This window comes from Coccinella septempunctata, chromosome 1, assembly GCF_907165205.1.
Source record: "Coccinella septempunctata chromosome 1, icCocSept1.1, whole genome shotgun sequence".
Lineage (NCBI taxonomy): Eukaryota > Metazoa > Arthropoda > Insecta > Coleoptera > Coccinellidae > Coccinella > Coccinella septempunctata.
The window spans coordinates 67765200-67787844 of NC_058189.1; the positions used below are offsets into that span (position 1 = coordinate 67765200).

The 22645-nt window shown below is 38.7% G+C and overlaps 1 protein-coding gene across 3 annotated transcripts in view; it reads right to left on the reverse strand.

Annotated features, from left to right (window-relative positions):
• Window positions 1–22645, reverse strand: part of LOC123322880 (caskin-1) — a 329147-nt gene that overhangs the window by 81070 nt on the left and 225432 nt on the right. The window contains exon 1 of one of the 3 annotated variants that reach the window (XM_044910949.1): window positions 9828–9858. The exons of the other annotated variants lie outside the window; for them this stretch is intronic. Coding sequence (XP_044766884.1) covers window positions 9828–9843 — 16 coding nt within the window. The 5' untranslated portion in view covers window positions 9844–9858. Of the gene's footprint in view, window positions 1–9827; window positions 9859–22645 lie in introns of those variants that run through there. 3 annotated transcript variants of the gene reach the window in all.

A 22645-nucleotide genomic window follows, 5' to 3' on the forward strand; every position in this document is an offset into this window, starting at 1 on the left:
AATTCATCATAAGAAGAGGTGCTCTTTCAGAATATGTATCACATTTAGATCTACGATAATTTTCCTGTAAGATACGCGACTCGAAAGTTGACCTTTGAAAATTTCCCAAAAAGATGGGGTCAATTAAAACTTCCTCAAGACCGAACAGTTGTGCCGAGATAGAAGACATTCTCAGATTTATTACAAGAAGAGTTGATCTTTCAGAATATGTATCACGTTTGGACCTAAGATAATTTTCGTGGACGAAAAACTACTCGAAAGTTGACCATCGAAAATTGCCAAAAAGATGGGGTCAGATATAACTTCCTCAATACCGAACGGTTGTGCCGAGAGGGATGAAATTCTCAGATTTATCACTAGAAGAGTTCTTCTTTCAGAATATGTATTACATTTAGATCTACAATCATTTTCCTGAAAGATACGTGACTCCAAAGTTGACCTTCGAAAATTCCCAAAAAGATGGGGTCAGTTAAAACTTCCTCAAGACCGAACGGTAGGGACGAAATGAATGAAATTCTCAGACTCATTACTAGAAAAGTTGATCTTTCAGCATATGTACTATACTTGGATTTACGATAATTTTCCTGGAAGATACGCGACTCGAAATTTGACCTTCGAAAAATAACCAAAAAGATGGGTCAGTTAAATCTTCCTCAAGACCGAAAGGTTGTCACAAAATAAATGAAATTCTCAGATTCATTACAAGAGAAGTTGCTCTTTTAGCATATGTACCTCATTTGGATTTGCGATAATTTTCCTGGAAGATACGCGTCTCGAAAATTGACCTTCGAAAATTTCCCAGAAAGATGGGGTCAGTTAAAACTTCCTCAAGACAGAACAGTAGTGCCGAGATAGAAGACATTCTCAGATTTAGTACAAGAAGAGTTGCTCTTTCAGCATATGTACCTCATTTGGATTTGCGATAATTTTCCTGGAAGATACGCGACTCGAAAGTTGACTTTCGAAAAAATACCTAAAAGATGGGGTCAGTTAAAACTTCCTCAAGACCGAACGGTTGTGACAAAATGAAAATGAAATTCTCAGATTTATTACTAGAAGAGTTGCTCTTCCAGAATATGCATAATATTCAGATATCCGATGATTTTCCCGGAAGATACGCGACTCGAAAGTTGACTATCGAAAAATTCCCAAAAATATGAGGTTCGTTGAAAATTCGTCAAGACCGAACGCGAGCAACAAATCGAATAACCATCCTCCTTCGAAGAAGCGTTACGCGTATTTATCAAGACGTCAAGATAAAATCGACTCAAAAACTACTCCTCGACATCTCGTACCTCCAAACTCACAATTCGGAATGGATTAATAGCGTCCGGTTCGTTTACAGATTATTGCGCTTCTTCCAACGTAATGGGGGCGATCGTTCCTGTCGAATATTGAAAAACGACGCGGCCAAACGATAAACCTTGCATTAATCATTGGTAATTGATGGCGTGCGAGCCCCCTAGAACTCCGAATTTATCGAAACAGGTGGGCGAAATTGCCAACAACGCTTCGGAAGTGAAAATGATCGGTGAAAAATGATTGAGACCGACAACAAAACAATTCAGATTACATAAACTGCTCCACAAGAGTTAGGGATATCGTATTCAATCGTTTTTAAAAGTATGTAATCTTCGAGAAAATCGCTGTAAAATCATTTGAAACTCAAGAACAACTTGAATCGATTCTATAAAAATGTATGAGATATTTCGTCAATCTGGTCGCCTCTTTTCTGAAGTTTGGTTCTTTGCATATGCTTTAAGAATGTTCTTATTTTGAAATGAAGTCCGTTTATCAACGGCTTCGATTTGAAACGAGTTTTCTGAAAATGCTAAGACGTAAATTAACAAACGCTGAGGCTAATAGGGCTATCGGAATGCTACAGGCTGGCCTTACTCAGGTTGTTGTAGCGGAAAGGCTCCAAGTCAGCCAAAGTGTGATATCTCGACTTTGGAATAGGTTCAGGGAGACAGGTTTCCGTGTTGGAGAGACCAAGGCTAGATGGGCGACGAAAAACAAAACCTGCTCAGGATCGTTTCATCACCGTTTCGGCGAGAAGAAACCCTACATCTGCGTGTAGAATGCTACGGAAAACTATTCAAAATGCAGATGGGGTCCAAGTTTCCGTCGAAACCATCAGACGACGTTTGAAAGAGGTGAATCTAGGTTCTAGACGTCCATTAAGAGGAGTTCCATTAACACGTGACCATAAGCGTCAAAGACTGGAAAGGGCAAGGCAACATATCAATTGGAACGATCAATGGCGTAGTGTCCTTTTCACTGATGAATCCAGATATGGACGATTTTCAGATTCTCAAAGAATATGGGTATGGGCAATCCCACTCATACCCCGTCATCGTCGCTATGTCCAAGAAGTCCTACTTACGCTACTATTGGTGAAACTTTTCAATTTCTAGACGATAACGCTAGACCGTCCAGCTATGGTTGAGAATGCGCGCGAGGAGCTTGGTATGCCACATTAACTAATACCTCCGCACTCACCAGATTTGAATTGCATAGAACATGCATGGGATATGCTCCAAAGAAGATTAGATAATAATCAACCTACCCCAGAATCCTTAAATGATCTGAGAGAGCTTCTACCCCGTTTATGGAACCAAATTCCTCAAGAAATGTTCAACAACCTCGTGTGTAGTATGCAAAGAAGATGTCAAGCTGTTATTGATGCCCGTGGAGGCATACATTGTATTGATAGTCTTGAAATGCTTGAATTCTCTGGGAATAAAATTTCGCTATTTTACTCGATTTTTCTTAACCAGCCTGTATACGCAGCAGACCTACAAGTTAAAATTAATTTGCAACTTGAAATCATATTGAAATGAATTGTCATCACAAAAATCTTATTTTAACTATAGTTTTTTGCAATAATTCAAGTCAATATCCCTAACTCATGTGGAGCAGTTTATTTTGATGTCAGGTTTTCTCAATATTCTGTATTTAACTTTAATTTTTTTTTCACATGATGCATGGTACTGAAAACAGTGAAAATTGACTTCGCTGTTCGACTGCATGATCCCCAGAATAATTCAACCCCCTTTAATGAAGACTGCGAGAACCTGAAATGGACGAGGAACGAATGTTATTCAGTCCATTCACAGATGTCGCCTACACCTAATACGCGTCCCTCGCAACTGCAATTTTCCCTAATTTCCCCGAAAAGAAGTTTAATCAACGTCCTCGCCTTGTCGGCAGGGCCGAAACACGACCATTTACCCGGAAAAGCAAGGAAAAACCGCCGTTTGGCCTGTCGGATACCGCCGTTAAATATTTCATCGGGCGCGGTAAGTATCGCATCTCGCTCAGCGCCCTCTCACGGTCGCCGCGTCGGGGCGAAATTAATTTGTACTCCGGGGATTGATGCGGCGTTAATATCTGAGCTTTTTATTCCTTTAATACTGATCCGGGCGGTCGTTTCTTGGGGGTTTTAATTATTTCGATATGGCGGTGATGAAGATCCGGGATTTGGGGATTTCGGGGGAAGTTGGGGGTTTACGAGCTGAAAAGGGGGGAAATGGGGGTCATTAGGGTCAATCCGGGATGATGAGGGAGAAAAATTGTATGGAAGTTACTGGATATTCAAGGTGACAAATTGGGATCAAGACGAGGTCAACAATGCTTTACCGGACTTGCCTAAAAGGTGTGCCGAGACAAAAAGTGGTTGTTTTAACTTCACAGTTCATTCAAGAACACAAACGGTTAAGAAGAGTAACATAATTGTTATGTTTTTGAAGCAGGTCTTTTTTAGAGGGTGTTTTCAAAGGTGAAGCTTTCTTTTTGACAAAAGGTAGAACTCATTGAAATAAATTGTTTAACCAAAAATTGTCTATATAAAATATCCAAGATGGCTGAGATACAACCCCTAGAAGTTCGACAAAATTTCATTGAATTTCAAGTACGGGTCTGTGGAAGGTGACTCCGGCATCGCAAGAACGAAAAAAAAAAACATAAACATTTGGCTGGACAATGAATGGTTCAGTACCAAGTTCATCGGATTAGATGCATCAGGTCACTTTTGAGAGAATCATAATTGTTGTATCGTACAATTTAGGGTAAAAAAAATTTTGAAAATCGAGGCAGTTTCTTGAAAGTGCTTATGTTAGTTATGTTGAAACACTGCTATGATATTTCCCCATTTCATCCCATTTTCAAGACGATTGTTGGAATGTTCGAACAAGAAGATTGTGATGCCCATTGTGAAAAAAATCGTGAATAATTTAGACGAATTTTATAGGTGAGATTTTGAAGTATTATTCTATTTTTTACACTTGTGTCCTAAGTCTCTTCTGCCAGTTGATATTGAAATGAGCCATTTCATAAAATCGAGTAAGTTACTAAAAAATAATGACAACAATGTCGTAATCCTAAGTTTCCATTTTCATTGCAACGTAAATATCGAACGAGCCAATATCCTAAAGGAAACCACGTGGTCGAATCAGGAGATAAGTTTTTTCCCACCGATTTGCGATAATTCAGCTAACAAACGGTTAAGGGTCGTATTAGGATCTATTTCAGTAATCATTTTCAATTTTTTTTATCAACTTTGTCATTTTGAAAGTTTTGTATAGGTGATTTTTGGTGAAACACTTCATTTTGACCAGTTCTACCTTCTGTAAAAAAAAAGCCTCACCTTCAAATACACCTTGTATAGAGGTTGAAATTCAATCATGCTTAGATACAGGGGGGCCCAAAAACGAAAGGACATCCTGTCAATTGCTATTTTTTCATGAAAAATAAGATTTATGGGAAATATCTAAAAATATCATTGATCGCATTTCGAAATTCGTATGGAATTTTAATTTTCAATTACAGGTGACTGACCTCTAATCGAATTTTTAGATTTTTCTCGAAAATCTTGCCTTTCGTAAAAAAATTTCAAGAAGAAAGTCTTTCAGTTGAATGCCAATGAAATTCGTCAAAATTTTTCACAATGGTCATCACAATCTTCTTCTTTTTCGATCTCTTCCACAGTCTTTGTGAAAATGGGGTTAAAAAGGTTAAGAACAATAGCACTGATGCATCTAATCCGATGAACTTAGTACTGAACCATTCATTGTCCATCCATATGTGTATGTTTTATTTAGTTTCTCCGGTGCTGGAGTCGCCATTCCGTTTCAAGTTCAATTATGGATTTTCATCGTCCATCCAATAAATACGACATAATTGTTGTTTGCATAGAAATGGGTTCGGATCCGAAAAGCCTTATCTGAAAACTGAACCGTCAATCTCTAGAACTCCCACATGCAGCTCGCATCGACAATGAGTTAAACTCGATTATGTCAGCTTGATACACGTTAAATTACTAGAATCGAAGTAAACGACTGTGGAATATAAATGAATCGGGATTATTCGCATGGGAAACGCGTTTCTGATGCGGTCCGGTAACGTAAGGTTAGGTTAGGAATGGTCGTTGAATCCTACCTTCGACGTAGGTATATTCGAATCGTGCGGAAAAATATTCATACTTGAATATCCTCAATTTTGACCCAATCTTGCGGATCCCGATCCGCAGAATTCGATTCGTTTCAGTAGAGTTGTCATGTATGCCGGCAATCTTCTCGCGAAGTTATTATGCCTCGTTAGATTTTATGGTTGACACATAAGGAAAGTTCAAATACGGAAGCTAATCTCGATTTTACGCATGGTTTGGCGATAAATACTCCGTGTATCATGAAGTAGTCACCTTTGAATTCAAGGAATCTCGTTTCGAAAATTACCGGTAGTTATTTGCTTTATGAAATTCGTTAATAATAACGAACGGCCGAATAATGAGATGAGTTGGCCTTAGGATTACAGCCATTTGTCTCATGAGTTCTGGCTAGCGTTTGCTTGCGAGGTCTGAAAATTCGAAATTGTAGGTGTGAACAAATATTTCGCACAGATTCACTGACCTGAAAACCGCCTAAGGCCGAAACTGGTTGTACAAACATGTACAGGTATAAACCTCAATACATTTCTGAAGAAATGAGAATAATTGATTATCATTGAATCAATTGTTGGAAATTGCTTCCTCTACTTTCAGTTCAGAAAGATCACATGACTAACATGGCCACCGTCATCTTATACATTTTCTACTATTTTGTGGCTATGAATGTAGATACAAACTTACGCCACTTCTTTTAATGTAATGAGAGATTATTGATGCAAAGGAGATGAGTTTTTTGAAATGGCAGCCCTACCAGAAATGTAAACATCCTTAAGGTTTGAACTGAAACTAGCAAAAACGTTCAGAAATTTCGAGACTGTTTCAGAAATTTCCTTTTTTTTATCCAATTTCAAATATGACAAATCTAGATGTTTATTCACTCTTTATCACGTTTCTTGATAAGTTTCACAGTTGCATGTGAAGATTCATTTATTCACTCTAAAATTGGGAAATGAAGATAATGGTTTGATTTTTCATAGATGTAAATTTTATGGACAAGAATAAGCAATTTTTCCCAACTTTTGTGTTGCAGTATATTTCTTTTACAGGGTTTTTTCAAAGGTGAGGCTTTTTTTTTCGACAGAAGGTAGAACTCATCAAAATATGTCGTTTAACCAAAAATTGTCTATATAAAATATCCAAGATGGCTGAGCTACAACCCTTAGAAGTTCGACAAAAATTCATTGAATTTCAAGTACGGGACTGCAGAAGGTGACTCCGGCATCGCTAAAACGAAACAAAACATAAACCTATGGCTGGAAAATGAACGGTTCAGTACCAAGTTCATCGGATTAGATGCATCAGGTCACTTTTGAGAGAATCGTAATTGTTTTATCGTGCAGTTTAGGGTGAAAAAAAAGTAGAAAATCGAGGCAGTTTCTTGAAAGTGCTCATGTTAGTTATGTTGAAAAAGTGCTATATCCTTTCCCATTTCATCCCATTTTTACGACGATTGTTCGAATGTTCGAACAAGAAGATTGTGATGCCCTTTGTGAAAAAATTCGCGAATAATTCAGACGAATTTTATTGGTGAGATTTTGAAGTATTATTCTATTTTCTACACTTGTGTCCCAAGTCTCTTCTGTCAGTTGGTATAGAAATGAGCTATTTCCTAAAATCGTCTAAGTTACTAAAAAAATAATGAGAACAATTCAGCAATCCTATGTTTCCATTTTCATAACCACGTAAATATCGAACGAGCAGATATCCTAAACTAAACGAAACCACATGGTCGAATCGGGAGATAAGTTTTTTCCCACAGTTTGCTATAATTCAGCCAACAAACGGTCTAGGGTCGTATTAGGATCTATTTCAGTACCTAATCATTTCCAATTTTTTCTTCAACTTCGTCATTTTGAAAGTTTTGTATAGGTGATTTTTGATGAAACTCTTCATTTTGACCAGTTCTACCTTCTGTTGAAAAAAAAGCCTCACCTTCAAATACACCCTTTATAGACCGAATACAAAGTCTTCAAGAACATTCAAAGCCAGCAAGCAGCTCAGCGTAATACGAATCTGAAGAGACGTTAATATATAGGGGAGTAATTGAGAGGATGTACTCAAAACTATATTTCAACTTCTAAAGCACAGACGACACGTGTCAACAACCATTCAGTACTAAATTTAGCCCAAAATCGGTGTATTTCCCAAATAGAACATTTCCTACACAATCCGATCGCTTATTAGAGGACGTTGCCCTTCGTTACCGAGTTTGCTTTGAAATTATCGGAATCCAATGAGCACCGCAAGCACAGAGAGACTCGACATTTATTCCCGACGCGATCTCAATCCGATTTGAGACGTGGCATTTCCACGTAATTGGGGGTAAATCCGAATTAGCTCGGATATTCGCCATTTCAACCTGAATCTAACGAGCCGTGAGCCCGAAAAGACATGCAGGTCTTATTTAGAATCGCTCCAGTCAAGAATTTACCTTTTATATCACGTGTGAACTACCGTCGCAGAAACCACAAAACCGCGAAACAGCAGTTCCCTAATAAAAGCGCTTTAAACGTCAAATCAACTACCCATCGAACCACTCTGTTCTCAAACTGACCGTAACGAAGCGCGACACTGCACAGAACGCAAATTCTATACGCGATTTAAGCACAACATCAAACGGCATCGGTCTCGGGGAACATGCAGGTCGTCGACGGAGTAGAACGATGCATCTCGATCGGTCATCTGGGAAGGCTTTGTACGAGCGCGACAATGGGTCATCGAATCGCGGAGGAACGGGGGAGAACCGCAGAACGAAGGTCGCGCTTATCCGGCCCGAAGGACCATGAGGTTCGCGGTGCACTGGCCACTACACACCGATCCGGTCGTAATCGACTTTCTGGAGTTCATCAGCGGAATGGGCTTCAGTGGCGTCGGTCGCGGCGGATTACGCCAACTGCCCCGTTCGACGGGGTTAATCCTAGGGTGACCCGGTGGCGGGAACCCTTTCTAGGCGCAGCTTATGGCGGGATCTGGAGCGGACTTGTGTTTTAATCACATGTATCGGACATGAACTCACGGTTTGTTATGGGGTTAATGAAGTTAAGCAAATGAATGCTTTCTTATTTATATGCCAACCAGGAGACGTTGTTTCGCTGTAACGAATTGTCAAAATATAGTTAGCACAATTGGTAGTGACTTTTCCACCATGATGGTTGATGTACATATTGGATTCTTAATATATTGAAAATACTTTTAATCTAAAAGGATGATGAAAAAGCATCATAAATTATTCTACTCGATATGTTTTCGATTCATCGCCCGCCACTGGCCAGAATAGATCACGTAAAGGCACACCTCCACTTCGTGGATTACAATACAGTAGTTCACAAACTCCACCCACGGAACCCATTACCAGGACAGTAGCGATAATAACCTATTAAGACATAACGATTATCAACCGAAAATACACTGTTACGTATCTAGAGACCGTATTGAAAAAAGGGGACGATAAGGCTATGAGCTAGGACGATAGCCCACTTTGGAGACATGCATAAAGTATTCGAATAGCTTAATCATTTAATTCCTATTCTATTTTATGCTGCGCTCTGAGATTTTCCCTAGATATTGTTCGATATCGATCGATGACCTTTCGATTATGTCGAGCCAATTATTCAAGGCCTAATGAGATTGTTCACCTTTGGGTAAGGCCGAGGCTTGCTTGTTTATCAGGTGGGATGAAGAGTAAAGATTATAAAACTAGTGCCGTAAAATCCCCTTTATGGCATGTTAATTTTTCGCGAATTTTGTTGCCGACGTCGGTCTCGAAGTGAGAGATTTCGCGTTATGTAAATTGACGACCAAGATTAGTTGGAATTCGTGTTACAGCTAAAATGGACAAAGTGATCGCCTATGTTTTCCAAGAAGTTGAAATTGGAGTCGATTCAGAATGACCGAGCTTAAATATATCGCATATAAATGAGGAGTTTAAACCATCTGAAGAAATCCACCAGAAGTTCCTCTGATCTTTTCGATGACACTTGGTGACAAAAGTAGATTACGTATTCATTTCTGTAACTTTTTCTCTAGAATCAGGTCTGTCGGAAATGAGAGGAAACCAAACGTTTCATTTTTATGGATTTTGCGTAAGTCTTCAATAAAACGTTAGGATAAATCATAAGTTGGAAAATTTATGTCGCAATTCAGCCACTACGGAAGAGTTCTTGATATTTATGCTGTTTGATATTCCAAGACTTCGTCACATCGGTTTTGCTCTGCTGTGTTTTATAGGCGACACGCACCGAGAATGCGTAAAATCTCAGGACAAGATGTTTCAATTGAGCTCTGGTGAGGTTTTATGCGATGTTGAAGTATGAGTCGATCCAAGTGAGATAAGCTCTTCCAGGGTGTTTTGGAAAAAGGATTCACGATGGATCTTACTCACACACATGGTAGAACATCCAAGTGGCACACCCTAACGAGGAATTTTTCTGCAATGTGGACGGATCTTACCTGAAAAGAAAAAAATTGTTAACTCTTGTATATACACTGCGCAAAAAAATTAACGCACATTATGGAAATCTCAAATTTATTCTACAACTTAAGGTGTTCTCAATGATAATTATTTTTATCAAAATTATGCATGCATATGTTACAATACAGATGTTTTTTCCCAGCAGGAATAAAAAAAGATGATATTATCAGATTTTGAATGTATTGGCTCCATTCTAAAATCAGTTGTTCTCGATCAATTCTAGTAATCAATAGTTTTTCTTTCGTTTGATTTTCTACACTCGATCGCTATGCAACGCGAAACACGCAATTTGGCCCAATAGGAATGTGCCCAAGCGGTAGTTTTACGAGAAGAAGGGTGGACATACACAAGAATTGCAGAAAGGTTTGGAGTTTCCCATACAAGTGTGTTCAGAATGTTGCAGCGATTCAGGGAGACAGGTATGATTGGTATGAATGTCTGAAGACCAGAACAGGGTAGACCACGGGTAACAACTGCCATTCAAGAACGTTACTTGAGAGTTTCTTCGTTGAGACAACGGTTTGCAACCGCTCGCCTCCTTCAAATTCACCTTGAGCAAACTCATGAGGTGCAAATTAGCACTCAGACAATAAGAAATCGCCTCAGAGAATATGATTTAAGGCCTCGTGTCGCGGCAAGAGGCCCAGCTCTTCGAAGGGCGCGTTTGGATTTTGCGAGAGAGCATATCCATTGGGAAGAGGCCGATTGGGAAAGAGTTCTCTTCACAGATGAGTCTAGATTCTGCCTCTACCATTGTGATCGACGTTTCCTTGTATACAGACGTCCACACGAAAGACATGGTCAGTGCAATTTCCTGAATACTACTGGTTTGGGGGGAGGATCGATTATGGTATGGGGTGGAATATCTTTGACTGCTCGCACAGACCTAGTGGTCGTTGATAATGGGGCTATGAATGCTGATAAGTATATACGGAACATTCTTGAAGATCATGTAGTGCCATTTGCCCTATACATTGGTGAAAATTTCATTTTTATGGACGATAATGCCATACTCCATCGTGCGCGCATCGTTCAGGAGTACCTTGAAGAGGTTGAAGTGTCTCGAATGGAATGTCCAGCAAGAAGTCCAGATCTCAATCCGATTGAGCATTTCAGTCTAACTGACGTTAACCTGTACTTTTAAAAAACCTCAGGAGGAAGTTCATTCTGTGATCGTCGATTTTTTCTCGTAGGCTTTTCGTAAACTTCAAAAATCCCGAATTTTTTGGTCATTCCCGATCTGTCTTCGAAGCCGAGAGGTACTATTCGCACATTATGCGTGAAGTCAACTTCATTAATCTCAGTGTACATTACTCTCATTGTTCCCTAACCCAAGAGGTGTCGGGCATCAAAAATTTGAATACAACTAAACAACTTGACGAACACAATCGGTTCCTTTTTGACGGCCATTCGAAAACCACAACGCATAAATTACTCGTCGGGTTACAGAGGGTACAATGAACCATTAATTTGGTAGTATAAACATGTTTGTATACACGTTTTTCATTTCTTTTTTTGCCGTCGCACAAGCTCGCTCAATACGAAATCAAGAGAACACTCGGACTGCTCACAATACTCTCCGAACGACCTATTTGCATTGTGATGTCTCGTTTGTGCATCATTAATGTATATTTTCGATGATGTCTCCTGCCCAGCGTGAATGAATATACATATATGTTTATAATAAAGACGAAGATGAAGGCTTTCATCTCTCGATTGCCCTATTCAGGAAACGATGTTAACATGGAAATGTCTTGGGGTATTGTTTGGAACGATTTGCATACACCCTCGATGGAGAGCAGATTACGCTGATGGTCTATCTTTGTCGATAGGATGTATAAGGTGGGTATTTTTGGCTACTTCGTTAAGTATGTAGGTAGGTCCAAAGTTACTCAAGTTTCAGAAAAGTGGATACAATTTCATGTCGTTCGTTTGAATATCAATCTCTAGGTTGATTCTCTAGTTCTCTAGTTGATTCAAGACATTTCTACCATATGTGAATAATATTCCGCCTCAGAGTTAATCCCGCTTGATAGGTATTAATTTTAACCTAGAAAATAAAGTGTACCTTCGATCACTTCCTTATTCATATGAAAATCAGTCTGGAGGCTGTCGATCGCATGATCGGCTCTCATAGCTAGAGCCATAGATAAAGGCCGGTCGACGAATTTATGAGTACGTTGACTAACTATTAGGCCTAATTGAGCCTGACAAATGCTGTTCTTCCGTCCTGCGCAATTAGAACGATCGTGTACGAGTTATTTCTAATCAGTTTCAATAAAACGACGGCTTACCGGCCACTGGTGGAAGTTACCAAGACGCCGATGGTCGGAGAGAGATGGAAATCTTCTGGCACTCACGATGGTTAACTGTGCTTGTGTATTTTTTCGAAGATAATTCTTGGTTCGGGTTTATTGCTTTGCATTTCGAGTAGTAGGTCGGTATGTATTCCACGCGATGTTTTTGTGGAAATCAATATCTAAAGAAATGCTTTTCTGAAGGGTGGTTTGTAGCATCCAGTTGTTGATTTTCCAGTAGGTGGAGCTACACAAGCATAGAGATACAACATAATTATAATGGAGGTAACCCATTGAATGGAATGAAATGAAGATATTCCCGAAAATATAGCTCATTTTTTCTTCTGAATTGTCACTTGTTAGGTTAAGTACCATTAAAGTCATTAAAATTAACAAAACAGATACTTCTTTCTTCGGTCTGCGATATCTTAGTAAATACAATGCGTGAAAATACACTGTCTGTCTACATACAAACTACTGGTGGGTACAAAGTACACATAACGATGATACCACTAAACGCCTTCTCAAGTAGGCAGCCAAGCCTTAATTGAGTACCTATACCGAGTTATTTTTCGCATTTATATGTGGAAAGAAATGAGGAGGCGTAATACCTCATCTTATATATGAGTCCCTAACTCATACAAATATCACAACAGTAGATTCTTGAGGTCAAAAGAAACACTTTTTTCCTATACCATTTTTTTCTGATTCGGCCCTGATAAATAGTTATGTCAAATGTGCGACACTACACATCTGCGGATCTTTCAAACATCTTTCAGCCAATGTACCAAATTTTTGAAATTTCACGGATACTTTTTGAACATCAAATTACTCGAAAACGGCGCATTATACGAGAAATGATGAAGAATACTTTGTTTCAACAAAACGTATAAATTTACATTAGATGGCGTCCAACTTAGTTTCAAGAGTTGGGTTCTTTGAAGTTTTGGTATTTTTGTGACACGTAATGGTCATTATGGGAAATAAAATTGTTGTTTAGGGCGGTTCAAAGTATATGTGTGATAGTATTAACGAATAATGGACGGAGGAATACGTAAACAATGGAAAATTGAATAGAAAGCAGAGTATTATTCCAGAGAAAGAAATTTACGATCCAATATAACAAGAAAACAAATCAGATAAAATGATGAATAGTATTAATTATGACACGGCACACACTGTGCAATTTCTTCCATTCACATATCGATAATTGGTTATAAAATTTCAACTCGACACTACAATAAATTACAAACAACTCTAATACAATTATGAACACCTCTAATGAGTACGTTTCTGCGCACACTTCTGTGTGGCGATTCTGTCACCCAACATCCACTCAGCGTTTTCCAACAATTTGCTCTATTGCGGTCTAATCGAAAACCAGGAAATCATTAGGTCGCCAACGCCAACACTGTTATTTATAAAGGGATAAATCAAAGTTATTGGAGCTCTCCTCGCGTGATTGGTCCGAAGTCATTTCCATCGGTCGGACGATCGAACAAATCGTTTTCGAAATTGATTGATTGCGTATTAATGGAGGCGAAGTACACGATTGATCGCCCGGCCTGCTGAAATCATTAATCCGTCATTTTTTTTTTGCGCAACCGGTTGAAACTCGAGCAGGACTGATGAGGGAGCCATACCAGAAAAAACGAATAGTCACGGTTGGTTGTTACGGGAGGATTTTCGGCAGACTCATTGTTTCTTTGCCACTTAATTTTTTTTCGACGATGATACTGTTATGTTGGTTCGTATACGGGGTGAGTCTTTGACTCGTACAAATATTTGTATTTGTAGGTTCACGAGGTCAAAATGAACACTTTTTACTTCAGGCATTTTACCGAATTGGGTCGGTTTAAAGATACAGGCTGTTGAAAAACCATAAAAAATGTTATTTTTAGTTTAATCTCACAAACGGTTTCATCGAATGGAATGAATTTCGGATTATTGTTTTTTATTCATTTGATGAATCTTTTTCGAACACAAGATATAACCCACGTCTTACAATTTTCTCAATATGACCATTGAGTAGGTACTAAAAAAACTCTTGAAACTAAGTTAGACACTATCTAATGAATATTCGAGCGTTTTGTAATGGCAACATGAGATTTGTGTACAGGGGCGTTGTCCTGCAAAAACAAAACACCTTTGGATAGCTTTCTGCCTCTTTTGTCTCTTTAATTTTTTCCTGTAGAGTCGTCAGTATCTTATCTAAAAAATCAATCATGGTTACCCCATGGCAATCCCAAAAAACTGAAGCAAAAACTTTTATAGCAGATTTTTGGACACGAAACTTCTTAGGTCTTGGAGAACCAGAGTGTTGCTTTGTTTCTGGATCGTAGAAATATCCCCAAGTCTCATCCATAGTAACAATTCGGTTTAAGAAATCCACATCTTTTCAAATCGAGCACAGATCGAACGCGATGCTTCTACCCTGGCACGCTTTTGGTCAACATTCAAACATTTGGGGATCCATTTTGCAGATTCACCCTGTATAATTCATAAAATGACATGAAAGGTATTCGAATTCGATTGATTATTGCTAGGGCATTATACAACCCACAGCAACAAGAGAAAGATGACGTTTATCTGTTCATATTCATGTTGTTTCATTTCACTTGTGGGTAAAAAAAAATATTTCACTGAATTGACTCAATGGATAAACGTCAACTTAACCTTGTTGCTAGGGGTTGGCTAATTTCGTCTTTAAACGTCAAAATGGATTAAAAACATTTAAATGCAGGCGCTTGAAAAAGTTGTAGATAATGTAGAATAATAGGAGTTGCTTTTTTATTTTGCCCTAACTGCGAAGAACTGTAACTAGGAGGGGAGAGAGTTTTAAACAAAAAGTTATGAGAAAGACCCTCTTTCTTTCTGGCTAAAAATCATATATTTCGCATCAGTTCAGAAACACCCTGTATATTCGCATTTAACCTCACAGTTTATCTAGAGAGAAACTACCCCTTTTTCCTTTTCTGGCTTTTTGGCAAGGAACGATGCAGAGAACAACCCTCAAATACGAGCTGCATTAACCATCAACCCCGTACCATTCAATTTCACAATAATAACGCGCAACCCTTCATCGACACACAGTTCGTCCACAGGTGAACAAAAAGCCGAAAACGCCAACAAAGCGCCGGCGTAGGCCGTTCAATCCACCATTGTAACGTGGATTAGCGGACCGGCGGCGGGCGACCGAATTAAATTTACATAGTTTGATTAAAGTAATTAATTAGAAAGAGCAGTGCGGATCGGGGCATTTTCATAACGGGATGGCGTGATCGGCGGCGAAATTAAAAGCGCCACTCGGGCCGCTCTTTTATTCATGTGATTTTCGTGTAAAACATGGGATTTACGTTGTCGAGTTTCGGGGACAGCGGGGAGGATTTTACCCTGGCCGGAGCGGAGATGAGGGGGCGCATGGATTGTTCAGCAAAATTGCCTACTTTTTTAATATGAACGAATTTATTCAGGTGCATAACATCCGCAGGTAATTAAATCAACAAATGTTACGATCTAAATCGAACTAACAAACTACCATCGCTCGAAGTATTACCAGAAATGTTTCATATCGTCGATAAAGAGTAGATGCTCTTTCGTCAAAGAAATTCTATGGCTGGCTCCTTTTATTCCAAGTCAGAAGCGGATATGATGTATAAATACAGTGACTCTAACGAGACAGTGGCGACAATTGTGGTCTCGTTTTTCATCATATGGCGGATTTGGTCACGTGACGTGGAGCCAATCCGCATTCCGAATTAGAGATCATAGCATTGAAATCTGTGCTTCTAAGCCGCCATATTCTTGCTAAATTTCCAATTGTTGCCACTGTCTCGTTAGAGTCACTGTAGTATAAATACATCGTAGCGACATCTGACATAGAAACGGAAACCAACCCAATTCAATTTCCTAACTCTTAGAGCGAAGATAGCAGTATGTATCCATATTTTCCTGGGAACATCAAAACCAGGAACTCTCTTCGAAGGATCCCAAATAATGCTTGGTTAAAAATAGTGCACGTATTCCATTCAGACTGCCAAATGTCCTTGTCCCTTATACTTCAATTAAAGAAAGGGTTGAACCATGAGGGTTTACGCGACATCAGTCTGGCAATCTTATTTTGTGGAATATATGACAGAATTGGAAATGAGTGGGAAAGGAGTGGAATTTATTCCAAGAATTCATAAATGTACTCTGTTTACGGATGTGGGGCGGAACAATGTTCGAAAGAAGTGGTAACCATTGAATAGGTGAAAATCTAATAGTTCCAGTAATAATCCTCATAGAAAGCTGTGCATCAATTTTTTACACATTAGCACTATTAACCCAAACAGGGCAACAATATTCAGCAGCCGAAAAAAACAAAGCTAGGGCTGCCGTTTGAAGAGTAGTTGCATCAGCACCCCATGAAGCACCAGCTAGTTTATACAAGATATTATTTCTAGTTTTCAACTTCAGACGTAAATTTTCTAAATGTGCTTAGAAATTCTGCGAGGAATCCATCTTAATTCCTAGATATTTTGGATAAAAGTTATGTTCCAAAAAGGATTAACTAAAACTACGTTCAATTTTCCATATCTTTGATGATTACTCAAATGGAAACACGAAACCTCGGTTTTATTTGGGTTAGGACGCATCTCACGACATGCATCTATAAATTTCGTTATCCGTTCGTATTTGGCAACTCTGCTCTTCGGAGTACATATTTGTTGTCGCGGAAACGGTACCCTTAAAAGCTCTGTCACGTCGAAATCCACATGCAAAACTCCGGCAGCCCCATTAAAATTCAAAACAATCGAAAAACTTCCGCATATCCCGCCCGATCGTTCGTTCTGGCGGAAGTTGTTTTCGGCTGTGACTAAAAGCAATTCGCGAGGCCGTGGCAGTTTGTCCAAGTGATTTCATTACTTGAAGTTGTCGTTTCCTCGATTCCCATCCCGATGTCTCATAACCGCGCCTCGCCTTTTTTTAGACGCGCTGCAGTCTAGACTGCCAGTCGAAACTCCTGATCATCTATCATGAATTTCGCAGGTCCTTTCCTTCCTCATACACCATTTAACAATTTTTCCCGGTTCGAATGTCCGGGACAGATACCGCCATGAATAATGCTGGAAGTTCTGGGGGCATATCGGGGTTATTTCCCTCGCCATCTGTAGTTACGGACAGATTAATCATTTCGTACAGGGTCCGGCAAAGATGTGAGATAGTTTCTGGACGCGTCGGCGGACGGCGTGCGAAGTTTCAGACTGGAAGTGTGGAAAGATGTTTAGCTTACTATACTCCATTCACTTTTATTTTAGCAATCGGTTGGCCATGGAAATTTGACACATTTCACTCTGTGTAGTACGAAATGATGTTTGTCAAGACATTTTTGGGTTTTAAATCAACGCTATGTTGTCCGTTCTACGTGAAAGTTTCTGTAATTACGTACTTTATCACAATGTCGAATCTCTTCGGAAAATATCTGACGAACATAATTGAAGTTTATACAAACTGATTGAAGACATACCAAATCCAGTTATTTGCATGGAAAATACAAGAGATCAGTATAATATCATAATATGCACTAGCTTGAAGAGAGTTAATGTTCGTTATCTTCTTTGGCTAGAGTTTGAATACGTTACATCAGTTGTAGATTTCAAAAGTATTAACCCGAAGATGAAATGCATATGATGCAGTGGTTGGGAATGGATATATCCCGAAGGAATTAACAGATAATTAAAAGAATGTTAAATTCTTCAACAAAAATCATCTTGCATCAATATAAGTAAAAGAAACAAAAGGAAGTTTCAATCAAGATGAACTTCACCTTTGACCAAAAATTTCACATGAATAAACAATTAGCTGGACAACTGGCGCGTATTTGTGGCTGTTCATCTTAATGCATTGATATAATAATAATAATTAGGTATTTATTGGTACCTTAAGACATTTACAATGTATAGGACAAGTCAAATGAAAAAAAGAAAAATCAATTTTCGGGAACTTATTCTACGATGACATTCATCGAAAATCCTGTATTAAACTTTTCGCATTAATTCACTAAAACATAAAATTCTCAAATGCCACCACTTTTTTGGGTCTCCCAATAGAAGGAAATTCTTTGTCATCCTCTTCATTCACAATCTTTTTTATTGTGGAAATATGCAGCTGAAATATAAGTCGTTTAGATCCAGATGAAACATTATATAAATTCTCTTACATTGAATATGTCCGCTACCGTCTGACGTATTGTGAATTTTAGAATATCAGGGTATACCTATTTGAATGAGCGGACCTGAATTCTAAATAGCACTTCCTGAACCCTGTCTCTTTTTTCAATCACTTTCGGCATTTTCGTAATAAAAATTGATATTAGTTGTGGCAACGGCGTTATATCATTAACGCCATTTCATAAGTGCCAACCTTACTCAGTTCTAGTCACAAAAACTTGAGAAAATTATTTCATGGCCAACCGACTGCTAAAATAAATATGAATGCAGTATATGTAGTTTCTTGACACGTCGCTGGACAGCGTGCGAAGTTCCAGACTGGAAGTGTGGAAAGATGGTTAGCTTACTAGAAAACATGGGAAAGTGACCCTTAGCGACTGGAAATGCGTACAGCAAAAGGCGTTGAACACGCACGCTTGTAGAAAAACAATATTTTCGACTCAAAAAATCCATTTTCGAAGGTCGCAGACAACCTAGATACATCGAGCACTCATACACACAGACAGACACACACACGTCTCCGCAAAATTAGCCGCCACTGGCCGATTCGTTTTTTTTAACGAACTGTGCGAATCGTTCTGGCCGAAATAATACACGTCGAAAAAACGCGCGCCCTACCACCCGCTGAAACCCTTTGTCTTCTTCTTCTCCCTTTCGCACCTTCTTCCCGTAACCGGGCATAAAAGGGGAAACGGGGAGAAAGGAGGACCCTTTGTCTACCAGCGTTTCCCGATGAGTTTTGAATACGAATGTAGGTTATGAAAAGGGCAACTTACCGCAATATCTAACTTTACGTTTCCCGTCGTTTGTTCGATCGTTCCGCGCTACATTTGTTGTTCTCGATGCGCTGAATAATTGAGGCGTTTCGTATACTGATCGGCGGCAGTTTGGGGGGGAAAACGGTTTTGTTCGTTTTAGGGTGGATCGGGCATCAGTCGTTCACACCGAAGGAGATCGTTTTTTCTGGTTTTGCGAGATAGTTAACCTTCAGCAGCATGAATACACGTACCTAGACTCAGTAGAAGGTGTCGCACAATAGTTATTTTTGTATCTAGTGCGCGAAATGCTACTTTGGTGATCGAGCACTGATTTTTTTAACGAGGCGCAGCCGAGTTAACAAAATAGTCGAGATCACCAAAGTATTTCGCGCATGAGATGCAAACAAAATTTTTTCTACAAACGTCAGAAATATTATTCTAAAATAAGTAACATGTTTAGCTTAATATGAAAAAGAGTATTGAAATTTCAGGATCAAGTGCTGTCACCTCTACGGCAGTTGCTTGCAAATCAAAAATGGATAGTCTTATCCAACTCCCAAATCTACGATATCACGAGCAATCTGAGTTATCTGGTTTAGGAATACCTAATTATTGGTTCGTGCACTGTCTGCACCATTAATGTTAACATTGTGAATAATAAATAAAATTAGGTAGTGTTAAATTTTCTCACAATTTGAAAGCCTTAATTGTTGTTATACATTAATAAATGAATGATTTCTTGGATTTTTGCTTGATTGAGAAACATAAAGTTTATGATATAAAAATCCCATATAGTTTACATGCAGTGTGCGAAGTAAGTATTTCGCACACTACTTCGCGCACGGTGTCATGGTAACGAAGGAAAATTAAAAAAGGGTCACTTCGCATATTGTTGTCAATGCGCGAACCTTGTCATTTTTTGACGTTTGTAGAAAAAATTAATAATAGATTGGAGAAAAATTCATCCATTATTTGTTGTGAAATTCGTGACTCCATTCGACATCTTTTGGATTTCAGGTCAAAGATGAACCGTTTTATTCTAAAATGAATAATCTTCTTATATGTCTCTTTTCATTTATTTTCTCTTATACAGGATGAGACTTTGACTCGTACAAATATTTAAACAGTAGAGTCATTCGGGGTAACTGAGCGCAGAGGGTAAGTGTGCGCAGTGCGTATATCTCGACTATGCAATGTATGAAAGAGGGGTTCATTTGGGTGAAGCAAGGGCGCAGAATCGCCATATTAGTTTTTCATAGGAGTGCGCCGCGCCACGTTTCTTTAACTTTTTATTTGCAATCAATCAAATTCACTAGTTTTCTTGTTAATTTTTAGCATCTCTGCAAATTCTGCCAGATCCAAGGTCCGAGACCCTCAGTGTTAAACAATATTTTATTCGATCATGGGCATATTAATCTGAATATATAATAAAAAATGTCAGGTTCTCTTAGCTGCTCAACTCTATAAGAACGTCAACTCAAATTTTGGCTTACTGGGGAAAGTGTGCGCGGGTAAGTGTGCGCATAGATTCATTATATGGGCATTAGTTCAGTGAGGAATAAATTATGACATTGTTGATTTTCTTGGTTAAGACTCAATCAATATTGTCCTATTTGTTCAGAAATATATGAAGAGCCACCAACAGGGGAATGTATCAAGTGTTGTGTTCACCAAGAATTGTGGCACGAACAATAATGCACTACTTGTAAAAAGGCGCTTCTGTATTGACAATAAACAGCATTTCTCTAATATTGTAACATTTTGATGACATTATTTTGTAATTTGTTTTGATTGTGTGGTTCACTAAGCACTGCGTTCACTTACCCCGTGAGGGTGCGCACACTTACCCGCAATACGGGGCATGTGAACGCACTCCGGCTTTCACTATTAAATTTTTTTTGTGGAAAAAAACGTTTTTGTTTGTTTGCTTTTGGATGTTTTCTTAATAGATTAGAAAATTCCTTATCTTATGAATGCGTTTTAATTTTCCAAGCTTCAACTCTTGAAACAGGGTATGGCTTGAAAGGCAAAAGTGCGCACAGTTGCCCCGAATGACTCAATATTCTTGCGGTCAAAAGAAACACTTTTCACAATGGGCAACACAATCTTCTTGTTCGAACATTCCAACAATCGTCGTAAAAATATGATGAAATAGGAAAACATCATAGCACTTTTTCAACATAACTAACATAAGCACTTTCAAGAAACTGCCTCGATTTTCTAAATTTTTTTTCACCCTAAAATGCACGATACAATAATAACGATTCTCTCAAAAGTGACCTGATGCATCTAATCCGATGAACTTGGTACTGAACCGTTCATTGTCCAGTCATATGTTTAGGTATTTTGATGAGTTCTACCTTCTGTCGAAAAAAAGCCACGCCTTTGAAAACACCCTGTATAACATATCTGATTAATACGTAGCGATGCACGTACCTCAACTTTGTAGTCCTCAGGACATCGTATGAAAATTGTCCTAGCACTTTTCATCTTCTTTTTCTCGAGAAACTGATGAATATAAAGAAATGTTTCTCTCGATATGAATAAATGAAACATCATCCTAATTTTTCTTGGCTTACCCGGAGATTAGCTACAATTACTAAGAACTCATTCTTAAGGAAAACGACGAACGTAAAATTTTATTTACGATATGTGGAATTACGAAAAGGGAAACGAAGAACATTTTTCTTTACGGTTCCTTTAGATCGCGTTAAAAACGGTCGATACGTCGTAAAACCTATCGTTTCGTGTGCATATAAACAAAGGCCCTTTAACTGTCCTTCTCCCCCCCTGCTGTCGCCGTTTATTGCCGATGAATTTTCCTAGATCGTCCTTCATTTCGGCTGCTTTCGAGAAATGACGGAAAATGAAAAATTTCGGCGGAGCCGAGGCTCGTAAATTTGCTACAGTAAGGAAAAACTGAGGAAATGAATTATTAGGGTCGTTTTTCACTTCGCGTCGGCAGCGTTCAGACATATTGAAATATTGGCACGGATCGCGACGGGTCCGGATTAATTTTTTACGTCGGAAATCCCCGGTAATTAGTTGAGATTCGGCAAAAAATTCGATGAAATTTTATGCTTTGGAAACTAGAATGATTTTACTTATATACTGCGAGAGACTTTAGTGATCCATGAACTGTTGAGAACTCCGATTACTTCTATTCATTTCTTCAGTAATTACAAGAATTCTTTCAATTCTGCCATTCTGCCAGATTTCAAGCATAAAGTTCAGTATGAGAAGGAAAGCTCGAACTTTATAACGAAAAGTGTGAGAAAATCTTTTTACGAAATATAATATCAAACGTGGATACATGCATGTATGTAGGTATAGGAAATAATTGCAGAAACATTCGATAGATACAAATGATTTTATGCTGAAAAAAATCGCATGCACCCTAGCGGTTCAGCGACAAATACCGAGTCGATCTACATAAATTACAACCTGAATATGGGATACAT